The sequence below is a fragment of the Diadema setosum genome, chromosome 6, assembly GCF_964275005.1.
Source record: "Diadema setosum chromosome 6, eeDiaSeto1, whole genome shotgun sequence".
NCBI lineage: Eukaryota > Metazoa > Echinodermata > Echinoidea > Diadematoida > Diadematidae > Diadema > Diadema setosum.
In genome coordinates this window covers 14,089,213-14,115,313 of record NC_092690.1, presented here as the reverse complement: position 1 = coordinate 14,115,313, position 26,101 = coordinate 14,089,213, and the positions used below count along the sequence as shown (strand labels likewise).

At 40.6% G+C, this 26,101-nt stretch overlaps 1 protein-coding gene across 1 annotated transcript in view; it reads right to left on the bottom strand.

Annotated features, from left to right (window-relative positions):
• The window catches only part of LOC140229555 (uncharacterized), a 61,781-nt gene that overhangs the window by 21,070 nt on the left and 14,610 nt on the right, over positions 1–26,101 (bottom strand). The window contains exons 19-47 of the mRNA XM_072309803.1: positions 25,699–25,878; positions 24,228–24,497; positions 23,668–23,802; positions 22,908–23,132; positions 22,023–22,154; positions 21,261–21,422; positions 20,388–20,510; positions 19,625–19,784; positions 18,786–18,961; positions 18,092–18,283; positions 17,203–17,424; positions 16,280–16,533; positions 15,524–15,741; positions 14,077–14,300; positions 13,281–13,427; positions 12,471–12,635; positions 11,382–11,708; positions 10,770–10,878; positions 9,963–10,237; positions 9,231–9,386; positions 8,764–8,979; positions 7,913–8,027; positions 7,332–7,528; positions 6,475–6,687; positions 5,793–6,066; positions 4,434–4,578; positions 1,952–2,084; positions 807–1,346; positions 197–365 (exon numbers count right to left, since the gene is read on the bottom strand). Of these exons, the coding sequence (XP_072165904.1) occupies positions 197–365; positions 807–1,346; positions 1,952–2,084; positions 4,434–4,578; positions 5,793–6,066; positions 6,475–6,687; positions 7,332–7,528; positions 7,913–8,027; positions 8,764–8,979; positions 9,231–9,386; positions 9,963–10,237; positions 10,770–10,878; positions 11,382–11,708; positions 12,471–12,635; positions 13,281–13,427; positions 14,077–14,300; positions 15,524–15,741; positions 16,280–16,533; positions 17,203–17,424; positions 18,092–18,283; positions 18,786–18,961; positions 19,625–19,784; positions 20,388–20,510; positions 21,261–21,422; positions 22,023–22,154; positions 22,908–23,132; positions 23,668–23,802; positions 24,228–24,497; positions 25,699–25,878 (5,854 nt within the window). The remainder of the gene's footprint in view (positions 1–196; positions 366–806; positions 1,347–1,951; positions 2,085–4,433; positions 4,579–5,792; positions 6,067–6,474; positions 6,688–7,331; positions 7,529–7,912; positions 8,028–8,763; positions 8,980–9,230; positions 9,387–9,962; positions 10,238–10,769; positions 10,879–11,381; positions 11,709–12,470; positions 12,636–13,280; positions 13,428–14,076; positions 14,301–15,523; positions 15,742–16,279; positions 16,534–17,202; positions 17,425–18,091; positions 18,284–18,785; positions 18,962–19,624; positions 19,785–20,387; positions 20,511–21,260; positions 21,423–22,022; positions 22,155–22,907; positions 23,133–23,667; positions 23,803–24,227; positions 24,498–25,698; positions 25,879–26,101) is intronic.

The window sequence follows — 26,101 nt, the reverse complement described above, 5'->3', positions numbered from 1 at the left end:
AGGATACCGACTTGGGCAGGCTCAGTTTACATGTACAATGTAGCTACCACATGCCAGGTTGACTATGAAGTACAAGTACAAAAAGTTATTTAAAAAGAATAATCATCTTTTCTAGGATAAATGCAGAAGTTAAAATATTGCATCAACACAGAAGGTAAAATTGGAGTGAAAACAAAGAAGAGGAAGACATTCTTACCGATCATGGTCCTTGTACTGCAGGTAGGCAGGAATCTTGGGTGGTGCACCAAGGGCTCGGTACTTCGGTTTCCAGGCCTTCATGGGGTAGATGCCTGCATCCTTGGGCCTCCAGACGATCACCGCAGCAACAAGCATCACAATGCAAGCCGCCAAGAATGCAAGCATACCTGTCAAGGAGCGCAAAATGGCGGACATATGTGAATCACTGCTAGAGCCTACTGGACAAAGTTTTCATATGGGTTTAAGGAGGTTCTAAAGCATTTCATGACTACAAAACACAAAGTTTCTTGCACTTTCCCTAGCAACCTTCCCTCAAATGCATAGTAAGTGCAAGACATCCTGAAGAATATTCTATTACAATTGTGACTAAATAGCTCGCATGCATGGGGCATTTTTTTTTCTGACTATACAACCTTAATTCTTTTTTTTGTACAGAGACTGTGAATTAAAAATGTGCAACAACCTAAATATATGATACATACACACCATTACAGTAGGACCGTACTAGGTGTTATCAAATGAATGAAACATAAACACACTTTAAAATCACAGTAGGTATACTAGGTGTTATCAAATGAATGACAATAGCTGAGAGTAATGTTTCTCACCGATGATGAGACCCCAGTCCGGTGCCTCGTTGATGTTGTTCTGTTTCCCGATGTCTTGCTCCACCAGATTGGCCGTGGAAGAGGGCGCCACCTGGATGGCGTCACATGACACATCCTGCTCCTGCACGGCGACGATGATCTCCCAGCTGGGCTCCTGGGCGTCAGCGAAGACGTAGCGTCCCGGCTCGGTGAAGACGTGCGCGAAGAACGTGATGGAGACGTTGGTGTTGATGACGTAGAAGCGCAGGTCGCGGAACTCGCTGTAGTCGAACGTCGGGTTAGTGTTGAAGAGATGGTCCTTGACGTAGACGGGGTAGTTGCTAAGGGAACGGTTGCTATGGTCGATGCTGACACGGAAGAGAAGCATGTCCTCCAGCTCCAGACAGAAGAGAGGGTTCTCGATACCACTCACACCTGTCGTCGACTGCACCGCCATGAGACGACGTCGGGACGACTGCGTCCCCATGGAGTAGTTCATCGTCGTGTAGGAATCCGATGTCGAGTAGTACGAAGCAGTTGTCACTTGGATGGTAGTAGCATCTACAACGTGCAAAGGAAATAAAGAAAGACGATCATTATCTTTGTCATTACTGTAGGTGTGGAGTGGTAGTGGCTGCAAATAAATGTAATCTGACTGTGATTAGCCACAAGACTGAACTGGTGATAATCATGGGTCAAATTACATCCACCACTAAACATACTAAGAAATCATAGATAAGTCTTCAGAACAACGTGAACCAGCAATTCTATCATAAAGCAAGAAAGCCCACACGTTTTTCTTTGTAGTTGCATCTGGTATCAAAATGAACAAGCAATAAAATAAGATATTAAAATCTCTGACTCACACATGTCATATGCAGGTGAGAACAATGAACACACCATGAAGATGTTCTATTTCAGTTTAGACTATATTTCATTCATCAGGATTGAGCAAATGATTTTCTTCATACTGCTCAAGTTCCCCGACTCCAATCAAGTAATGGATGAAGTTTACAAGATGTAGGGATGTCTGGAGATACATCGCTTGTTACAATAATCCCCTGCACAAAAACAACCAAATGAAAAGATGTTTTATACATGTTTACATCTGATGAGACCTTTCAACTACTGAATTGGGGGGAGTGTAGAAAATGTCCTGCACAAACCTGAAGTGAAAGAATCACAGTCCTCTACGCTGGTTGGCACGATGCCGGTAGCACCCGTGTCAGAGGTCTCGGCAAATTGTGATCTCTTGGCCCCCGAGGTGAAGGCACTCGGGCCGATGGAACCAGATATCGTCTGAAGAGAGAGAGAGAAAAAGAAGAAACGAATGCTGATTACGTCACAGTTTTCTCCATTATGTGCACATGATGTGCAAAAGTTGGTTCTGAAGTTAAACAAGAAGACATGTATATTGGATCCAATACCCACAAAGCTGGTTGTAAGGAACATTGATATTTTATTGCCAGTTCTTACAAAAATTATCAACCTGTCTCTGACAAGTGGACACTTTCACAGGAATTGGAAGTTGGCTATAGTTAGACCATTATTGAAAAAGCCCGGTGCAGATTTACAGTTTTCAAATTGTAGACCTGTTAGTAATTTGCAATATGTGTCCAAACTGGTTGAAGCAGCAGTAGCAGGTCAAATTCAGCAACATCTTGTAACCAATGATTTACTACCACCGATGCAGTCAGCATATAGACAAAACCACAGCACAGAAACAGCCCTATTAAAGGTGAAGAATGATTTGCTGTTAGCAATGAATAAGCAACAGGTGGTATTTTTAGTTCTACTGGACATGAGTGCAGCTTTTGATTTAATTAGACACGACATTCTTGTGAATATTCTCCAAACACATTTTGGAATAACTGACAGAGCATTGTCATGGTTTGAGTCCTATTTGAATGATAGGAGACAGAGGGTTCAGGTCGATTCCAGTATGTCCAAGGAGTTTGATGTACCCTGGGGTGTGCCCCAAGGCTCCTGCCTGGGTCCCCTTCTTTTTACTTTGTATGCTAGTAGGTTGTTCCATGAAATCCAACACAATTTCCCAGAAGTAATGTGTCATACCTATGCGGATGATACACAGCTGTACATATCTTTTTCACCTACTGCAGCAGATGAGAATTATACTGTGTCCATTGTAGAGCGATGTATTGTGCATCTTCACAAATGGTTATTATCCAACAATCTACTACTCAATGATAAGAAAACCGAATTTGTAATATGTGGCACTCAACAGCAAGTTTCAAAATTACGCACTGAAAGCCTGAAAGTGATTGATGTTGATATTTATCCTGTTGATTCTGCACGGAATCTGGGAGTGTGGTTTGATTCACGCCTAGCTTTTGACAGACATATCTCTGAAGTATGTAAAAATTCATTTTATCATTTGTTTAATATTGCACATATTCGGAAGCATTTGACACGGGAAAGTACTGAAAAAATCATCCATGCGTTTGTCACAAGCAGATTGGATTATTGTAACAGTTTATTTTATGGCTTACCTGATAATCAGTTAGGTAAACTACAAAGGGTGCAAAATGCATGTGCTAGATTAGTTTGTAATTCTCCTCGTTTTTCTCATTGTCGTCCATTACTACGTGCATTACATTGGTTGCCTGTAAAGCAGAGAATCATATTTAAAACTCTGCTAATTGTATATAGAGCCATTCATGGTACAGCACCAGTGTACATACAGGAACTTGTAGAGTTAAAAACATCACTTCAAACATTTTATCATCTTCGGAGTTCACGGGATCAAACATTATTGAAATATCCATCGGGGAAATCAAAAGTTACTCTTGGTGACAGGGCATTTTTGTACGCTGCACCAAAATTATGGAATAATCTCCCTTTGTTTGTCAGACAAGCAGTCACAATTAATGAGTTTAAGGCCAGGTTAAAAAGTCATCTCTTGAAGTAGTGTATTTTCTGTTTGAATTTCTTGTATGCATGTCATTTTGTAATGCGCAGTAGAGTATATTATTATAGTAGCTGCGCAATATAAATGTCCTTTCATTATCATTACCATTACGTCTAATTTCCCCAATGTATTCATAAGTCAAACTTCAGTATGCATCACAATCTTTATCATTAGGTCGTCCTTCACTGCACATTAAGCAAACATTAAGAAACATGTCTGACACTATAACTTTACCACGGTCATCATTACTGCATATCAAACACCAGTTATGTATTTATAACCACTTATGTTTTGTTTGTTTCTCTTTTGGTATATATTGCACCACATCAAGCAACACTTAATTAAGGTATCCCAACACAGCAAAGCTTTATATTAAGCTAATCAAATGGTTTGTCGCTGCTCGAAAAGGTAATATCCTGAAAAAGCATTGCAACCCCCCCCCCCAAAAAAAAAAACCCAAACAAACAAACAAACAAACAAACAAACTACATGTAGCACACAAATGCTAGTATTGTATACAAAGGCAGTTTAGACATTTATGTGACAATCAAATTTGCAACCTTGACAATACGTCGCACACAGTCACCTCTGGTCTTTCTGCAGTCTGTTATAGGCCAACTTAGCCAATCAAGTTGAAGAACCTATGCCCAATTCTACAACTTTTCTTGCACAAGTCACCATAGCAACTACATTCACTTCATTATTTCCCTCCTGCTCACCTTGCTCATGCTGTTGCCCGATGGATCCGTGCAGGTCAGGCTGAGGGCGCCATTGGCGTTGACAGAAATCATGGCGGTAGGTATCACCTGGCTGCAGTTATTTCCACAGATGCTCTCCACGGTGGTGTAGGTATTGCATTCACACCTGGACGTGAATGGAAACAGGACTGAGGTATTCATTTTCGGATCTAATTAATTGCTAAATATGTCATGACTTGGATGAATTTGTTACTGGGTCAATTCAATTCAATTCAATTCAAGTTTATTTCCAATCAATCAATGAGAATCAAGAAAAAAACATAGTACAAATTTCCAATCAACGAAAATCAAAACATAGTACAAAGTATACATGTCATGAAATGATATTGTTCAAACATTTGCAAAAGATTCATGTAGTATCCAAGATAAATTATATAACAACATATGTTTGAGGAACAATACATATATACTTCGTGGACGTGCGGAAAATAGATTCGATTGTGGAAAATAGTGATCCACTAAAAAGCAAAGCTTGTGGGACGTGGATCACTAGATAAGTAATGAGTAAATAATATATTATTCGAGGGTTTTTTATAGCTATTATATTTGATACAGATTATTCAAATCATTTGTAAAAAAGATATAAATGTAGTTATATTGAGATACGCAGGTCGGGAAAAAAATATATAAAATATCAATGCTACTGCCCGGACACTGTTCACTGACCTCGTGTACCGGGAAAATATGACAAGGACAACACACACGTACGCACATTACCCACACACATATAAGACGCGAGACAGTACCGAGAGGAGAGAAGACAGAAACAATAGGAGTCTACGAAGAACAAAAGACAGGAAAGGAAGAGGGGTCATATCTTCCTTTAGCGTCATTTTTGGTTGCCTGGTTGATATCGTATGCTTTCACTTCATTTAGTCACTTGTTAACTGCAGCTGTTTTGTAGAAGGATTTATATGCGAGGATATGTCTCAAGTATTCACACTGCCGAATGCACCACTTGGGGGCTCCGCTTAGACCAAGTATCATTGTTGTGCTGCTTAAGATCCCGCATATGGCAATGAATAAGCTGCTCAGATCTGAACAGCCCATCATGTTTATTGTCCACCCTGATTTCTGCACCAAAGGTTTGACAAGTATAGATAAATAAAACAAATGCACATGGACTTTAATTAGACAGCAGAGCAGGAGTACAGAGTGCCTTGTATTATCATGTGTTGAGCTCAGCAAGGTTTTACAGGATCCTCAGTGAATTTCGTTTTCAGTACGTAAATACTGTGTGCAGTATATCTCCTTAAGTTGGTAAATCCCCCCAAAACATCACATTTACATAAGGATATTGACAAGCGATTTTCCCCTCACCTTCCAACGTCGACGTTCCAGGAACCACCGTTGGTGCCGCACTGCGTGGTGCAGTCCACAGTCGACGGGTCGACGCACTCTCGGGTGCTGGCATCGCGGCTCTGGGAGAGTTCGCAGCGAGTGTCCACTCTGGGCTGGCAGTCTCCCTCACCATTGCCCTCGACCTGCTGCTGGTCAGTCTCGTCGTAGTACACATAGCCGGACTGGCACTCGCAGGACCCGTCTGAGATCTGGAATGACCGGTATGCGCCTGTGCAGGTACATGTTGGGCTTCCTGCAGGCACGACAGTGAAAGAGTTTCAGATTTAGTTTCAATTTAATGACATTTATTTCACGTAAATATTATCATATTACTAATGTATAATATAGTAGTACAGAGTTGTATGTGATACACAGAAATAAGATTCATCAAATGAAGTAGCACCTTCACAATATGTTAACAAAATAACTCTTAATCCACTGAGTACAAGCACTCTGTGTTTCCTTTACAAAGTCTAATAATAATGACAAATAATAGTGGCCTCTTATAAAATGCTACAGTATTTCAAAATTGATGCTCATGGCACTTTTGCACAACCAACATGTACAGTAAAAGTCCACTGAATTTAACCATTTTGCAGAAAATGGGTTAATATGGATGTAATTGCAAATGTGAATGGGGACTGAGACCCTTAACACTCACCCGGTTCCGAAGAGGATGCACTGCCACAGGGGCGGCAGGCCACCTGGCCCTCCAGGTTGTTGTAGGTGCCCGCCGGGCAGTCCACACACTGAGAAGCGGCCACGGCCAGGGCCTGGTTGCCGTAGGTACCAGCGGGGCATGGCGTGGGGGCGGAGGAGTTGGCAGGGCAGTAGTAGCCCTTCTCACAGGGGTAGTCCTGGGGGTTGCCAGTACCTATTAAGGTAATGCATGACACAATGGGAGGACAAGAGGTATAAGAGGAGAATGGAAGTGACTCTTCTTATACAAAAATAAGTTCAGGAGCCATCTCAAACAGAAATCATCGAAGTGTTGCTGAAATAGATTACAGAGGAGGTAAAGTGGTCAATTTTTGTTCATACCTACAAAGAGATTTTACATTGGGAAACTTAATCATTTTGCATAGAATTGGTATGTTCTTTGCATGCTAATGTCATTCCTGACTGATGGGCTTATTGCTAGATTTAGTAGGAATTCAAAATATGCTGGTCTGTCTTGGGCAATTTGACATGTAAATGGGTAAATTTTCCTTCATTTCTTTGTTCACTGACAGCCCTGTCTACTGGCCTATCTCTTTGCCAATTAGACTAAATGTTCAGAAAGTGATTATTCATGAACGGAATTCATTTTCCCAATAGTAAATATATCACAGTGACCTTCACATGGGACTATTGTATTGTTAAATTTCTGGCGTCCAGCTCAGATTTTTTAACATTGAGGGGAATTTTAAAGTGAGTGCCAATAGAACACCTCAGTCAAGTATGGCTAAATGGAAGGGCAAACATTTTCTTAATCTTTCTTAAAGAAGCATTTAGACAGAGAAAACAACAACTTCTTACCTTCTGGGCAATAGTATCCCTCGGGACAGTCTGCACAATAGAAGCGCTCGGTGTGGTTGCCATATGTACCAGCTGGGCAGATGAAACAGGAATCGGAGTCTGAGTCACGGAGCTGGTTGTGGTTGACAGCCCGGTAGCCAAGAGGGCAGGCCAGTGGGAACTCACTGCCTTCTGGACAGTACTTAGGGTAGAAACATCTGTGGACCGAACGGTACATCAGGAGACACCACAATCACAAAACAAGTCATTGTGTTTTAGTCAACCCCTTTAAATAAGACCTACTGCGATGAACTATTTTGCATGTGAACAAGAAAAAATGTGTTTGTATGCCTATAATCTAGCATTTCTTTTTCTTTCTTTTCTTAATCCTCTTAGTCTTTTCTTAGTCCTCTTTCAGACAGTACTCAAAATAGTAATTCCAAAGGTTGCTTGAATACAGCAACACAAATGCTTTTATATGGTCATGTGAAATAAGTGTAAAGACATCCATGTAGTTAAAATTTTCTTTCTCAAAAATTAGTGTTGCTCAAAATCATGATCACTGTAAGTGTTTAGTGATGCTCAGCTCATTCCAGACTGACCTTGTGGGGGTGAAGGAGCCGATAGGACAGTAGTAGCCCCCTGGACAGATGGGAGGTTCGCCTGTCACCCCCTCACAGTAGTGACCGGCTCTGCAGGTCACCTCAATAGATGCACCTGTCATGGAAAGGTAGAACAACATATTCCACAGTTACTATTAGAATGAAACCAGTGCACCGGGCTATCCCAAAGGAATGTAACATTTCACCCCAGAGACAGGCTTGAGATATACTTGGATCCAAGATAGATGAGGGCTTCCCAACTTTTAAAAATCTACATATTATGAAGAGTTTGATTGCAAAAAGAGTTAATTTCATTTTCATTCATTTGAGATATTTCAGATTGAAGCCATAAAAAACAAAGAAAATAATTAGAAAATATTGAATATTTGTAATTGTAACTTCAAGAATATGCCTCGTTATGTAACAGGTGAGGTATCACTAGAGAGACTTCATTTTGTTCTTTATGATGATTGACTTATTTAAAAAATAGCACATGACCCATTTTGTGACCAAACTCCTCATATACAACACCAAAGAATGCATGATCACACTGAAGACGCAAGACCAAAGAACTTTCCATTGGTCATCTCCATAGGAACAGCTTAAGTACTCTTTCATCAAGGACCACACAGTTTCCAAATTTATGTACATGTAGATGGAAGCCACTTATCCCTTGCTGTAACCTCTTCATGGTGGTATGAATAGGAATACTTACACATTGTACAATGTACTTTTGCAGTATTATTGGGGCAAATGCACACAGATGGATTTTCTTTCTTCTGTTGACATTGATCTAAAATAAATGAACTAAACATTTTCGTATCAACATAAATCTTTCCAATTTGCCTCACCTTCTGGGCACTCGTAGGTCGGGCGACACGGAATACCGTGGACATTGATGGTGTCGTTGGGGCAGTAGTAGCCCGGCGTACACAGAGGGCAGTCTTCATTGCTGACGCGCCCCTCTGTGGTGCTCATACGACCTCCGGTGCAGGGTACGGGTTCCGTGGTGGCCTCCTCGCAGTAGTGACCCACGGGACAGGGGTAGAACGTGGTGTTAGTCATGCCTGGTGGGGGAAGTCGGACAGAAGAAAGAAAGATTAGTACAATAGTATTGACTCATTCATCATATCAACACTCCAAGGACTATGACCTTACAATGCTACTAAAATATGCCAGCTTGGAGTAAGCTCATTTGCACATTGGTATCAATGACCTTTCTTCTTCGTCTTTTTTTTTTTTGTTTTCAAAGTGACATTATGCATAAGCTATGTCCTTTTACCATTGACCCTTCAAACTAGGGCTGGACAGCACTAACCTGTTTCATTGCAGAAATACCCTGGCTCGCAGTTGAAGCAGTCCTGCATGCTGGCAGCGCCCTCTACGTCCCGATAGTGGTAGAGAGGACACTCAATGGGGGCCTGTCCCTGGAGACAGTAGTGACCCAGCAGACAAGGGTACAAGGTGGGGTCACCTGAAGACAAAAATAATAAAGATGATGTAGATAAAGGGTGAAATGCTGTAGACACTGGTGCATATGATACCACAGCTTACAGAAACTAGCTGTGCTGAGGTCTTTGTGCAGAAATGCTTTTATCATTATACAGTCTCACTGCTGCTGTAAAACAATTCACAGATCTATGTCAAAGACCAATGGCTGTATCATTTACAATAGTAAATACAACATCAGTCATCGAAAGTCCTGGTCAAAATCTTGATTAGAAATATTCCTCTTTCGGTGGTACTACCTCAGTTACCACAAACATACATACCACAATGTTGTATTTCTGTTACTGCTGAACCCCAGTTAATGTTTGTACATCAAAAGTGAGCAACACCACTAAATACATACACAATTTAGTGGATATGCTGGGAGAGCGTGATGGAGACTTTAGATAGTCCTAATAATAACATCATTCCACAGTAAAACTTTATCATGCCGTGCATAGGAGATTTTTTTTTTTTTTTAAATTACAGAAACGCCATCACCTTGTCAACAATTGAGGGCAATCATTTGGGAAAATAGAAGAGTCAGCAAACACTGTCCTACCTTCCAGACAGTAGCTACCAGGTGGGCAGGGATAACAGTCCTCCTCCACACTGCCAAAGTACTCATCCCTATAGGTGTTGTTAGCACAGGGGATGGGGTCCGGGGTGCCCTCCGGACAGTAGTGACTACGTGGACAGGGGCCGGCACAGGTGGTGTTGTCCTCACACTGGGTCTTGTCCACGTCGAAGACGGGGAAGGACCCATTGGGGGTGTGCTCTGAGCTGCGGCTGAGGCACAGATAGCCCTGGGCACAGGCTCCCTGAAGCTGTCCTCCTCTGTGAATAAAAGGGACAAAGATATACTGAGACACTCACACATTGGACTTGACATGGACTTATGCAAGATCTTCCCCTCCAAGTATTCACTCTGTACATGGATACGTTTGCACAATCTAAAGTATATTTCAATTTTCTGATCCAACTTTTTTGATAGAAGACTAAACTAAGATGCTCTTATATTAAGCTCATTCATCCATGTTTGAAGACAGAAGATTCTAATGGTATACAAGCAGAAACATCTTTCACCTATCATGCATATATGTAATTTGTTGACATAAAAGCCAGCACAGCAGTACAAGAAAATTGTTACAATGTCATTAGGTAACCAGGTGTGTAATTTATGGTTGGTGTATAGAAGAGATCAACACCCAGTGTATCTCTGACATTACACCAAGACCTTTGGTGTTTTCCAGACGTGTTCGTACAGCCATTTGGGAAAGCTGAATGCTGCCATCTCATGTCAGAATGTTTGTACACATTGCAAAGTAAAACAAGGTGACACAATGTTGTAAAGCAAGTCTAGACATACCTGCAGTACTGGCCGGACAGGCAGGGCAGGCACTCAAACTGAGACTTGAGACCGGTGTCGTTGGGGTAGGTGAAGGTACCATCCGGGCAAGGGATTGGTGTTCGGGTAGCTGTGAGGAAAGCAAGACAAGGAAGGTACACAAAAGTGACAGTATGTTTGGTTGCTCTGACAATGGCTTGTCCGTGGCAAAATACAGACCTATATACCTTGCTATGTTTCTGTGTCGTCATTACTGCATCTCAGAGCCATACTCCATTCTCACACTTGCCATAAAAAGCTCAAGGATGCTAACCCTGTAAATGGCACTGGAGTATTCTGATGGCTGAAAATGTCTGTTTGGTGGAAAAACAGTATTTTCATCTTTCCTGCAATGAACGTGTGTCATAACAAAATTTCCATGAAACCTGCAGTATTTTGGGCAAACAACACTACTAAATACTACAAAAAGCAACAGTGACATCTGAAAGCTAGTCCGACATCAAAACGTCTTTGGGTGTACATCCTTTATTGATTTAATTTGTTTCACGACTTGACTACATTCATGGTAGAAATAGTAAGCCACATGTTGGAAGTGGCATCTAGCAGGAAGCACAGATGGAGGTCCAGTCTTACCTGCTGGACAGTAGTGGTAGGCTGGGCATGGCGTGGGGTCTGGGTAAAGGGAGCTCTCACAGTAGTATCCGGCCTGACACTGGATACAGCTGTCTCTGCCGACGTCCGGCTGGTAGTTCCCGACTCCGCAGGGCACGGGGGCTGGGGAGCCCACGGGGCAGTAGTGACCCACTGGACAACGGAAAGCCCCTGGGGACGGGGCGGTGATGGTCTCGTTGGCCGGACAGTAGTAGCCGGCTGAGCACTGGCCAGTGGCGTTGGTCTTGCCGGGAGTATCACAGTAGTAGCCGCCAGGACAGGGTAAACAGTCTTCTACACCAGCCGCTCCTAAAGCAGAGAGATGGAGAGAGAGAAATAGCAATTGTTGCATTGTCATATTGTACTACAGTACAATAAACTGAACTTGCTCCTTTTAAGATTTAAACAATGCCATGACTCCCATTTATTTGAAGCCAACATACAGAACACATCATACTTTGCACCCTTTAAGACACATTCATCAAGAACCCTTCAGATTCAATATACACCGTTGCATGTCTTCATGTTCCATTGATTTGTACTTTCCATACATTCAAACTTAAAAGCCTGAATACACCTATATGACATCAGATTCCAACTTCTTTACCAGATGCTACAATGATTTATACATAGTACATCAAGTAAACTAAAGGGATAAAAGATAATTTAAAATATTAAAAATAATCAAATATACCTGTATTACCTATCATTTAGAGAAAGAATAAAAAGACCTCAGTCACTATCTTGCCAAGAATAGGACATTAATGTATATGTTTGACGTCTGATATATTGGTTATCAACTGTAAGACATTTATGATCATGGTAGTGGTAATATTAACAATGATAATCATAACTATAACTGATAATGATAATAGCAATAATACATAGAATTTATACAGCACTAGCTACATTAACAATCCCAAGAGATTATTAATGAAAAACAAACAACATTACAATTATAACTAAATGCTTCGTACAACTACAGTGCTGTACCTAGCCACCTGACTCAGACAGACAGACAGACAGACAGACAGACAGACAGACAGACAGACAGACAGATGCTTGACTCACCTTCAGTGTATCTGATGGTACCAGCAGGACACTGCTCCGGTGCCGGTGTCCCCTCGTCACAGTAGTGGCCCACGGGGCACAGTCCATTGTTGGGGAACTCTGAGGTTGCTGTGGGAACCTGGTCTACGGCTCCTCCCTCACAGTAGTAGCCCGCAGTGCATGGTCCTGGATCATTTGACAGAGGAAAATGGGTGAGATTCTTTTCTGCAAATGCTTTTCCCTTGCTTTCAAAGGTCTGTGTGTGACCTTTGGTTTTAGCTATGACATCCAGGAATACAATAAAATGTTACGGGCCTATCTGACATCTCTGTGCCATTATTACAGCACATTTTCATGGATATTTGTTTGTTTGTTTGTTTGTTTGTTTCACACAAAGTAGATACACCATATCATGATGAATGAGTGTAATAAATTACTCTTGTATTAAATATATCAAACAGAATGTAACAAAATCTCAGCAAGTCAAAATGCACGAGAGATAAATTTCTGGTAAGAAAATTATTATCAAACTCCTACTTCACCCACAGTAGTGCTGGAATAAAATTTGGCAGAAAAAAAAAGGAAAGAAAAAGACAATGCCCTACATGCTACACTAGACATGGATTTAATAAGTCGAAGTAGATGGGATAGCGTGACTGACTTAACCCATTGTAGACTAGTCCCAAGTATACTCAGGCAGGTGTCCATGGGAAATGCGTGTTGTAGCAAAATCAGTCCGTCCTCAACAGGTTAAGGATATCAAGACTTTGTCTAATGCTGGAAAGTTTATATGAGAGATATTTTCTGGGAGGGGGGAGAGTTTGTTTTTACCTGATGGCCAGACGTTGCCATAGCCACTGCAGTACTGGCCAGACACACAGTAGGTACACTCCTCCTCGGCGCTGATGCCTGTGATGTTGTTAAAGCGGCCGGGCGGGCATGGGATGGGCAGCTGTTCTCCATACACGCAGTAGTGACCTGGAGATTGTGGGATATTGGATGAATGATAATATGGGAGTAAAGCAATGTACTCTTATACATTAGATACACATTTGACTTACTGTTCAGTGTAGTTGAGAGTATTCCAACAACATATGACACATGCGTCTCAGCTTTATATAGCATGAAATATGTACATGTACTACAAATGAAGATAATAATGAAATATAAGTCTACTTATCACAGTATATAAAATCTAGTAGCAAATTTAACCCGTTGAGGATGAGTCCCGAGTATACTTGGGCAGGTGTCTATGGGAAATGCATGTGGTAGCGAAATCAATCCATCCTCAACAAGCTAAGATATGCTTGACTAAGTGACATTTTCTTTTGCTTATCTCAACATAACAGTGAGATTATTTTTTTTTTTCATATTCTTTTCAAAAACCAACCACCACACTTTTTAAAGTGAAGAAGGAAAGCAAGATTGGAATATAGAGCAAAACCAAAGCTACCAGACATAAACCAAGAACTCAAAAGAAAGGATGGCAGTCTTTCATATGATTGCTTTCAGAAGAGAATAACTTGCTTATGGGTACCGTCCCTTAACCAGTTACCCCCCAGATATTGTGACTCCTACAGGGCTACAAAGGAGCCCATCTAGCTTCTACTTTAGTGGGGTAACTGACCTGATTTGCATGGCTCGGGTGTGGTCATGTTGACGTAGAGGCACATAAGTCCGTCCGGGCAAATGGTACAGTTGGCCTGGCCCTCGTCCGGCTGGTAGGTCCCGATGGGGCAGCCCAGCTCTACAGTCACCCCGGATGGACAGTAGTGGCCAGCGGGGCAGGGGTAGCCCATACCGCTGCCTTGGGCTGGTGCACCTGTGGTACTTCCTCCTGTGCACACATAGCTGTACAAAAAAAAAAAAAAAAATCATAAACATCATAATATATCCTTCATATCTCCACAGTTCTTCTGCAAAACTGCACTTTTGTTCTTCATCAGATTCAAGATTGTACTTTTTATGTAGAAGAACTTCTTGTGTCTGCATTTTCTGATCAAGACTGATTTCTTGTTTCTTCTCTCTCTTTTCTTACTTTACTAATTGTAAACATGGAATTGACTCAATTTCACCTGCAGTACTCTCTGTGTAATAGGAATTTTTAGCTGTCCAAATGTACTAAAATATACTTGTAATTCATGTCTATAATTTCAATCTTCTTTCAACTATGTTGTCAAGGAGATATATATACAATCATATTGACTATTGAAAAACAAAAAATCAAACTGTATTTGCACACACAAACCAGGTAAGTACATTGATAGAGAAATATACCTGCAAAAGAGTACAAAAATACCCATAATCCACATTATTATCCATACAGAGGATTTTTAGAGCCCAAATACAAGTGTTATTTTGTCGACGCACCTCATAACCTCCGACCCACTTAGAAAGTTTGTTGAACTCGACCAATATTTTTTGCCGAGGCGAGCAATATTTAAAATATTGGACGGCAAGAGGGGAATTCCCCAAAGTTGTTATAAACTGCACTGTGATTGGTTGAGATATACGAGATGACCCGAAATATCAAGTAAAAACGTCTGTGATTGGTCAATAACAAATTAACTAAAATATCATTTTTTCTGAAATTCTGTGCTTATACAAACAAATTTCATATATTAATTAGTTAATTCGACGTTGATCTAAGTTTCCTTTAGAATGTACATCAAAATACATAGATCACATAGATCTGGGAATGAAGTGGATTAACTTGCACTGAAGAGTGTACCATACCCCATGTCAGGATCAAGTACAGTAGGAGACCATACAGCACTCAGAGACAGAAAGGGTAAGTGAAAATATTCTTTGCTAAAATCCTCTGTAGGATAATAATAATATTGGATGTCCTATTTTCGGTCAATACAAGGAAATATTGGACTCGGTAAGCAAAATATTGGACTCGTCTTCGACTCGTCCAATATTTGTGCATAGCTCGTCCAATATTTCCTTGTATTAACCTGAAGGCCATCCAATATTATATAAATATCTGCTGGAAGTTCATCATGCACAATTCACTACAACAAAGATATGGGTCTGTTCACACAGGCCAGAGTAGCTTCTATGTCACTTACCCAGGATCGCAGTCGGGAGCTTCGTTGACACGGATGAACGCCTCCAGGTTGCAGTACTTGCCTGGTGGACAGGGGTCACAGTCCTCCTCCTGGGTCACACGAGTGTTGACCGAGAAGGTTCCGGGTGGGCACGGCTCGGGATAGTCTGTGCCGTTGGTGCAGTAATAGCCCTTTGGACACACATCGTTTCCTGTGAACGACGAGTTGTCTGGATCCACCTGAAGGGTTGATATTGGGTGACGACAAACATCAATCTCAGTATGTGGGACAACACCAACAATTTGCAGAAAATATTTATTTGGATATACACATTTCCATTTCTTCATGAAACTCTTGTTCTCTGCTTTTTAACAATTGGGCTGAAATTTAGTGTTGTTTATACATATAGGGAGTTTAACAATTTCTCATGCTTTACTCTGCCATGAGACACACATACTATAAGAGGTAGGTACCGATAGAATGCCATTACTTCTTATTCCAACAAAATGACAGGATATCATGTGCAAATGTATCACACAATGATAGTGTAACAGTATTTGACTGTTTCAATTACACCTACATCTTAACTACACTGTCGGCTGCTACCTTTATTCTCTGATCATTCCAAACACCTCCATTAAAAAAGCAGTCTGTGATAAGTGAATTTTACAACTCTGGTCTACAATGTGATGTCTAGATGCCATCTCCATTACATCTCCCTACTCTAATGTGGTTACACGAATGAAGAGAAAAATGTTGAAGGAGGACAGCGCATACCATGTCGTCATACGGTGTGGGAACTGAAGCGCCACCTGTGCAGTAGAAGCCTGCATAGCACTCTCCTGTGGGAGTCGACAGGGCTGGTTCCTCACAGTACCACCCGGCTGTACAGGAGACGCAGTCATCCAGATCGTCGTAGCCTTCGGCATCGCCAAACGTACCGGGCGGACAGGCGTTAGTCATGGCTGCTCCTGTGCCGGGAGGGCAGTAGTAGCCCTGTGGGCATTGCTGTGGGGTAATGACTGGACCCGCTGCAGAAAGCCACAAGTACATTATGTTAAAACAGATATGTCAGGTGACACAACACTTTATTGAGCTAAACAGCTCTAATGCAGCATTACACAACAGCTTTATGTGTACTAAATGACGATTTTCCTGACAAGGAAATGACTTGACTGAAATTGTTTTTTCTTCAATCTGTGTGATTGTAAATTTGTAACAGTTAGGGACCTGAAATTTTTCTCATCAGTCAAAGACTGGTTACGACATTCGCAACTATATGGTAAAGTTCATGAAACATGTATTTCTGTATCCTTAATGTTATATTATCATTGACACACACATAAATCTATTCTCTTTACATCTCTGATATCATCTACCATTGTAGACTATATCACTTGATTAGGCTAGATTAATCTTAATTCACTCAAAGCAAGCCTTAGATAGCAACTCTTGTCTGAAAAAAAAAGAACAAAAAAGTGGTCTATCCCCATGATACAAGAAGCCAGTGTATAGCTTGACTCAATCCTATCTATATCTAACCCTATCTGACGCCTTTGGTATGAAATAATTTAGGGCGATTGTGATATAGCATAATTGTTGCATCCGTGCCCAACTCATAGCAGCATTTCAGCAGTTACGATGGCAACTGCATTTATCATCTTGTTACATATTGGTATTACAGGTTGGTATCCTCTTACACTCGGTTGGGTCGCAGTAGTAGCTGCCAGGACAGATATCACAGGCCGCCTCCCTAGTGTTGGCCTGGTACGTTCCGTTCTCACACAGGATGGGATCATGTGATCCACCGGGACAGTAGAATCCAGCTGGACACTCCAGACCCACGGGGTTGGCCGATGTTTGACCTCCGGGGCAGTAGTAGCCGGGGTCACAGTCATCATCTGGCAAGGCATTGCCCTCTCCTGGTGTCAGTAAACAACAGTAAATAGGAAGTTAATTAGAAGTACACCGGAAGTAAACATGAAGTAATCACTGTAAGCAATAGGTCATTAAGAAGTAAACAGGAAGTAAACATAAAGTAAACATAAAGTAAACATGAAGTAAACACGAAGTAATCACTGTAAACAGGCAGTCATTAAGAAGAAAACACAAACTAAACACAAAGTACACATAAAGTAAACATGATGTAATCAATGGAAACAGATATTTATCAACAAGTTAATAGGAAATTAACAGGAAGTAAAAAATGTATTACATGGTGATTATTACGTACTGATCCAAATGATCATCAGTACGTTCACAATAATTTTACGAGGCATTAGAGCCAACTTGTCTGACAATGGTGTCATGAGGCGTATGTATAAGATATCAAAATCAAGCAAACAAAAGACTTCTCGATTTTATTGCAATTACATAATGACATCACAGATTATTGCATTGGCAAGAGCGTGTGTATGGGAAGAGAAAAAAATACAGAGCGGGTGGAATGAACTGAAGGAGCGGAGGAGGTTGGAGAATGAATGAAGAAGATACACCAGACAGAAGTATTTAGAAGGGTGGAATACTGTCAAAAGATCATCTTCACAAATTGAGACTGAAGGTGGAATTTTGTATCGGTTATCTCTTCACCTGCACAATACTGGCCAGCTGTACAGTTCAGGCAGTTGCCCAGCTCCACGTTACCCTCTGTGTAGCTGTAGCTGCCTGCTGGGCAAGCGAATGGGACACCTGTTCCCTCCGGGCAGTAGTAGCCGGCCGGACAGATGTACTGATCAGGCTCAAAGCTGGTATGGTTGCAGTAGTAGCCCGCAGAGCAGTTACCTATTCAGGGCAGACAGGAAAAGTGACTTTGTGTTAGAGTGCTATATAAATGATCCAATTGTATTGTATTGTATTTGAACATTCAGTAAAAAAGACAATTTTATCTTTTTACAAACTTAGCATTTTGTAGGTCATTGTACTTCCAGTAGATTGTTCTACATATTCTGCTACATAAAAGTGTAATTTACCTTTGCTTCTAATTACCACAGCACAACAACGAAATTAACTAGTGTATCTTATACACTTTACATGTACCATTCACTACTACAGTAGTCCATACTTCAATCACACATCAAAACTTTTTCTAACAAAGACCTTAATTATTAGTGAAAAGAGGGAAGGCACATAAAAATTTGCCGGAAGTCAAATTAAAAGTCACCTTCACAAGCATTGTTATCATAAATGTACATGAAATAATTAATTTCATACAATCAAAACACACTTATTTACAGATACACTGTGTCCTGTCAATGCACACTGAAGTCAACACACTGAAACTGACCAGTAGGAGAGGCGAGTCCAGGTGTCTCACAGTACATTCCGGCTGGACAGTTGAGGGCCTTGGCTGACCCCTGAGGGCAGTAGTAGCCAGGCCCACAGAGACCTCCAGTGCTGTTGATGTAGTCTGGGCAGACGCAGTCAAACTCAGGATGACAGGTGTCCATGGGGTACACATAGCTGTCGGATCAGAAGCACACATAGGATGGAGAAAGAGAACACAAAGGGAAAACTGTCAGTACTAACTCCAAGCAGCAATGATCATCCTGCCTTTATATCCAAATTTTAAAACAAGTTTTGGAATAGCTAAGATAGTGCCTTTGTCATGGGCCATGCATAATTAAAGAATTTGCATTGAATGCAATGTACACAAATGTCAACTCTTTCATGGCAAAAGTAATTTGCCTCCATGTGCACATTGCAGTAGTTCTTAGATATAATACAGATGGGTTGTGACACCTGCCAGTTAATCTAAACCTGCCATTCGTTTTGAATGAAACGGTGGACCTGGTTCTTTTGTATATTTGTTATTCTCACACTTTCTTGAACTTGAATAAAGTCATGATCAAACAACAATTGGTCCTGTACTAAAAGAGTGCAAGCAATTTATTCTTTTTTTTTTTCCATTTTTTTTTTGTGGTTATTTATTAATTAATTTATTTTTATTTTTTATTTGTTTATTTTTTATTTTTTTTCATTTTTTCACTTTTTTTATTTTTTTTTATTTATTTATTTTTTTTTTTTTTTGGGGGGGATTGGTTTTTGGCCTGAAAGGCATAGATTCTAAGGGTATATCCCACTGGTTCATCGCTTACACATCATTCCCATTGACTTTCATCTCACCTGTTGTTAACGAGCACACCGACATCAAACGGTCGCTTGGAGGGGGATGCTCCGGAGCAGTAGAATCCCTCGTCACACAGACCTGACGGGTAGTCCAGACCAGTCCCCTCACAGTACATCCCAGGTGGACAGTACAGGCAATCGGTCAAGTTGGTTTGACCTGGACAAAAAAAGTTACATACATGGAGTAATCTCTGGAATATGTATCACACATAAACAATAAAAAGGCTGATGGGTCATGCATTCTTATGAATTCTTATGAATGTCAAAGGGTTGCCAGCCAGTTAAAATGGCAGAAATGATATGGTATGAGGGACGGAGCTGTTTGAGGCCATATGTCCCGTTTGACAAGATTTAGAACTTATGTTACTAAATATGTACATCATTTTTTGGACAAACAAAAAACTGGCTCTAATCTACAACATAGCATGTAGTCATATCCGATGCTTATCACAAAATTTAATCAGTGCATGATTCTTGACGAGCCATAACAAGTGCTCACAGACACTAAAGTATCTACATGAGTTCCACAAAGAGAGCATCATTCTTCATTTAGATTATTCTATTCTTCGAATCTCCATATTCTTACAAATGAATAATTACATAACATTTTCATCATAATATAGAGTCCGAAAAATGTCTGCTAAATTCAGAGTGAATCACATAAAACCAGCCATGGCACAGAAAGTTTCCACACTGAAAGCAAAAGTTGAACTCTTCTGTCAACCAATCAAGCATGCAATATAGACCATTGTCCACATACCTGTAACATTATTGTATGTTCCTGCAGGGCAAGGGAACTGGTCACTGTATTCAGTTCCATCAGGACAGTAGTGACCAACCGGACACTCCAGTGGGACTACTGTGGCATTCTCACAGTATTTGCCTACAAAAACAAAATGTGTAACATACTGTAGCTACTTTGGCCATGGAAAATAGGGTGTTTTTCTTTTAAGGGGGGGGGGGGGGCTTGGGGGTAGTTTAAGTTTGTTTAATTTGGATGATCATATCATTCAGTTGTTGGTGAATTTTGATAACATATTGCAAAATATTTTTCAGCAATAGCTACAAATTCAAATACATGTACTTTTGAAATTATGTGAATCTGGCAAGTATCTTATTGTCTCCATGGTGTAAAATGATAAGAAGGGGGAGACTGTGATTCATTTAACAAACTTTGCTTGCAAACAAAATATCTGGATGTCAGTACAGTATTCAGTGAGTCTTATTCCGAACTGATCTTTATAAATGTAACATACACACAATAAAGCTTACAATAACTTAATGTGTATCCATTCATGCATACATTCTTTGAACACATATTTGCCGAATGATAGACATTTTTTTTTAAATATAAAAACATGAAATAATTGATGGTCTGAATTTTAGATTGACCTTTCATCTTACAAATATCTTCAAAATATTTCATCTAAGTATCCTTTTAATTCTTTGAATGGTTACAGAAGCATCTTCAACAAAACGTGATAATTGCTATGATTGATACAATTACTATGAGGATTAACAGGTACACTTACTGTGTCATTTACAAGAGTCATCACTAATTCAACTTTATCCTTTCATTACTACATGTACCAAAGTCACACAAAGACAGCAGAAGTCAAGACAGTAGTCCTACCTGCAGGACAGACATCACAGCTATCCCTCTGAGTGTAGCCGCTGTAGAAACCAGCCAGACAGGGTGTGGGGGCGGCCGATCCCTGGGGACACTCGTGGCCTGCGTAGCAGCTGCCTCCCACGCCGGTGTTGTTCATTCCGTTTGGAGCTCTCACATTCACACCTGTCAATGCACACATAAAGAGAAAGGGATATTAGCTTTCTCCTACATAGCATCTTGCATACTCAAGGTGATGGCAAGTGGACAAATCCATTTCAGTCTTGATATGGGACAAACAGTAACGCTCCATCATAAGGTTCTCACAAAATTTTTTAGAGCTCATTAAAAACAAAATTTCAATTCAATCACTTAATTATATTAAGGAAATGTTGCTTTCCAGAACCCCCAACCCTCAAAAAAAAAAGAAGATATAGTCACCTGGGAAATTTGAAAAAGAAGATGTATCCTCACAAAGTATGGTTATGATTTTTCATGAGTTGCAAATGGTATTAAGCAGCAACACCCCTAAAACAAACCCAATCTTCTGAAATCTCCCTTTGGTATTACCAATGAAAAATGTCAAAATTCAAATAAGAGAATGGCATGTGCTTGTTAGAAACCATGATTATTATTTTACAAATGTTGAGTGGAATTTGACTTTTTTATAGAGAAATCAAGTCACATATCAATGACTAAAAAAATTGTAAAATGAAAGTAAAACAAGTTCATGTGCTTCATCAATGTGAATATTATTTAATTAGCAACAAATTTAAGAGGGCTTACCAATGGTGCAGAAGAAACCTGGATCACACTCAGCTGTGGTTGACCCTTGACCTGGGCTCTCACAGTAGAATCCTCCAGGGCATTGGGTGCAGTCTCCGACCTCTGTAAGGCCCATACCATCCCCGTAGGTTCCTAGATAAAGACACAGATAGTCAAAATGTTATGTCACCTTTACTATACTCCATCTAACTTTACTTTTGGTACTAATTATTCTCTAGATTCCTGAGCAACTTAAAAATTTTATTGAAAAGTCAAAAAGTTAACAACACTGACTGTAAAATACAAACAAGATTTCACACACAACTTCACATTCTACAAACACTCCTCATTGACAAGTTTCTAGATGACAGCTAAGAGTCTTGAGACTTGTCCTATTGTGAACACACAAGCTCACACATCAGCAAGTTACAACATGACAGATACCACCTTACATGGGCTTGAACATTTTCTACCATATACAGGTAAATATTTAAGTGGTAACACCAAATGCCTCTGGAATTAATGGCCAAGTCAAACTTTTGAATATCAAATCTAATCTAATATTTTCTTAGGGAGGGGGTGGGGCTGAGCTTGGGAGATGTAGAAAGTTGGGAGATCACTTTAAAAGGTTACAGAGATTTTTCATTATAATAATAGCATTTACTCACAAGCCACTGAATTCTACACAAAATCTGGCAAATCATCATGAAATTGCAAACAATAAACCACTGGAATCAGAAAAAATATGTAAGTACAGCACTTAATGATTTATACCTGGACGGCTCATGAGAATGTTTGTTACAAAAATAGTATCTCCAGTTGATTTAACATTTGAGTTCGGATAGAAGCATAGACCATTTTCTTTTTGCTTCACGTCGAAAAAAGATAAGAATGTAAGAACAGTACCTGCTGGACATGGCTGAATGTCATAGCCAGTCCCACGAGGGCAGTAGTACCCTGATGGACAGCGGTCAGGCTCCGTGCCTCGGACACACATGAATCCCTCGGGACAGGTCAGGCATTCCGAGGCACCGGTGTCGTTCATGTAGGTGGCGTTGTTGCAGGGCAGTGGGTAGCTGCTCCCCTCTGGACAATAGTGACCGATTGGACATATATTGCCCGTCTGTCCATCTGCGGAAGCCAAATGAAGTAGAAACCATCTAAGTGTGAGTGACTGACCCGAATGATGGTCTCACTAGCTTGACAGGGCTGAACTATTTTTCAGCATGCTAGACAGGTGATCTCCAATAGTCAATACATCATACACACAAGAATTCATATCATTCATACATGTACCTGCTAGTTCGACAGACATTGCCGCAGCAGAAGAGAAGGCTCTATCCCCTTTCATTTTTAGGACACGGCTGAATGCCATAAAATACAAAAAGACTTACACCAACATTTGAGTTTATTCTGTGTTTATCACTATGCATATTCGAAATAAAATGAGAATTTGGAGCTTTCTGGAGGAAAGAGATGAAGTATTTGATTTTGGGCTGAAAACTATCTCTCATTCCATAACGGCTTTGATAGTGGTGAAATTGAAAATATACTGACTGCCTCCTTGGCAGGTGCAATGGATAACTAATGGATTGGGAGCAACATCATAGTGTACATTGTATATTGGCTCACTACAGGAGAGTAAAAATCCTTTGCTTCTACTAACCTTCAGGGTTGGGTACAGATGCATTTCCGCTGCAGTAGTAGCCCTCGATACACACTCCTGTGGTGTTAGACTGGCCCTCGTACTGACAGTAGGATCCTGGATCACAGCCTACACAGTCAGAGAGCATATCCTTGCCTGCAAAGGAACAGAACAATATATTCACGCAGCATGATTCATTTGTAATGTTCTCACAAATCTTTATGACAGAAATACCACATGGACATATGAGGAACAGCAATTCTCATACACACTTTTATTATTTGAGTCCAGGTTGATTGACATTACTGTGGGGGCATTCTGACTTATCTGATATTCCCCGTTTAATCTGGTGACAGCAGGGACTGTTTTTACTGGAGCACATCACATTGTGTTTGTTAAAAAACTAACATCAAAATGGTCTTAAAATTTCCAGTTTTTGTCTGGTGCCAGTCATATTCTTGATGCATTATAACCTTTTCCTTCACAGTTTTCATTCAAAATCATTCTCTCTAGCTGGTGTAAATTCTGTAAAGAAAAATATTTCACTTAAGTAGAAGGAATATAGCTGTAGGGATACTGACCATCTTCAGGATTGTATGTTCCAGCTGGACACTGGATGGGGACAGGTGTTCCCTGTGGACAGTAGTGACCGATGGGGCAGCGGTAGCCGGTGGTGTTGGTGGGGTTTGGACGCGTGGAGCCGAGCTCACAGTAGAACCCTGCCGAGCACTCTTCGTAGGGTGAAGACTGGCCCACGATGGGACAGTAGTAGCCTGGGTCACACAGGGGACACTCTGTGGCCTCCCGGAGACCGGTCTGGTTACCATAGCGACCGGCTGGACAGTTCTCGCCTATTACGAACAAGAGGAATTCACAAAAGTGTAATTGATAGCCACTCCCAAACGAAAAGATTTTTTTTTTTGGAAAGTATACAATGAATCGAGATAGTGACATTAGGCATACACTAGCAAGAGTGCTGGGACAAATGTTAAATAGCTGGCACTATCTTAGAGAAAAGAGAAAGAATGTGTATACTTGTAGTACAACCCAGCTTGACTAAGCATACATTAGAGAAGCTAAAAGATATTTGCCATTGCACTGCATGGCATCGAGCAACATGTGACCCAACTACAATGAAAGTTTTTGTCATTAGTACATGCACACAGAATCTCAGGGACAATTCAAAGTCACATTTACTATACACATGTTAATACTTTAATGACACACCTTGACAAGCTGGGATAAAATGAATCACAATGGATCACAATGGGGGATGGATTCCGCCCGCCCCCTGAGATCTCGGCCATTGGTGGTGTGATCGCAATGAAATTTTGCATGCGTGAGACCCGCGTCATAATCTACAAGACTGTGTCATAAGATCTTTTGAAACAATCAATTTCTAATTATAATTAATTAATTATGCAAATTAAGCTCAAAATCATATCTTAGCCTAATTAAAAGCATTGAGAGTCTAATTTTTGATCTGTAAATCTGTTTTAGCATATTCAATAACTGCACATCACAAAAACTTTCAAAACTCATTTAAATTCTTATGTATTTTATTGTTTTCACAATTTCTTATGTATTTCTTTGTTTTTCAACTTTTGTTTTTTCTTTGTTTTTCATTGGAAATTGTCACTGACCACTTTTCTACCATAATTAGCACAAAACTAATCAATGAAAGTGATTAATTGTAAAAATAATCAGGTTTTTATGACTTTCATGACAGAGCACTGTTTTCCATAGGAAATGTACATAAAATCACAAAATTGTGCCGTTTTGGGGCGACATTCTGTTACAAAAATGGGCGTGGCTTCGCAAAAGTATGCGCGGACGTCGCAAATTTGGTCTCAAAAGTTGCGCGAGACTTGAACAAACAAAGTCAAGAAGCCTCGCGATAGGCCTTCTCGTGTTACAGAATTATAGCGCGAAACGTTTGTGGGGGGCGGATTCTGCCCCCCCGGCCCTTTTAGGGTTAAGGTAGGATATTAGAAAATACATTGAAATAGACTTGGGATAATAAACTAAATCATAATCATTTTTTTTTCCTACCCGTGACAGAGCCCTCTACACAGAACATGCCGATAGGGCAGATATTGCCCGTGCTTCCGTCTTCCGGTGCTGGCTCGCTGGATCCCAGGGTGCAGAAGTAACCTGCCTGGCACTGGGCCTTGGGTGCCATCAGTCCGGCCTCGTCACAGTACCAACCAGCATCGCACGGGGTGCACTCACCTGGAGGAGGGCGGGGGGTTTGAGAGATTCAGAAATATTTTGAGTTTGTCTTTCACAGGGGTTTACTCTTCCATGTGTGAAATCTTGTGGGTACACAATTAACTCCATCACAACATATGCAACCTCCCTCTACAATATGTCTATAGCAGTTTGAAATGGAGGTGGTGGTGCTACCAAGGTTAAATGGGAAAATAACACTGCAGTGTATTTTAACACACCTGTA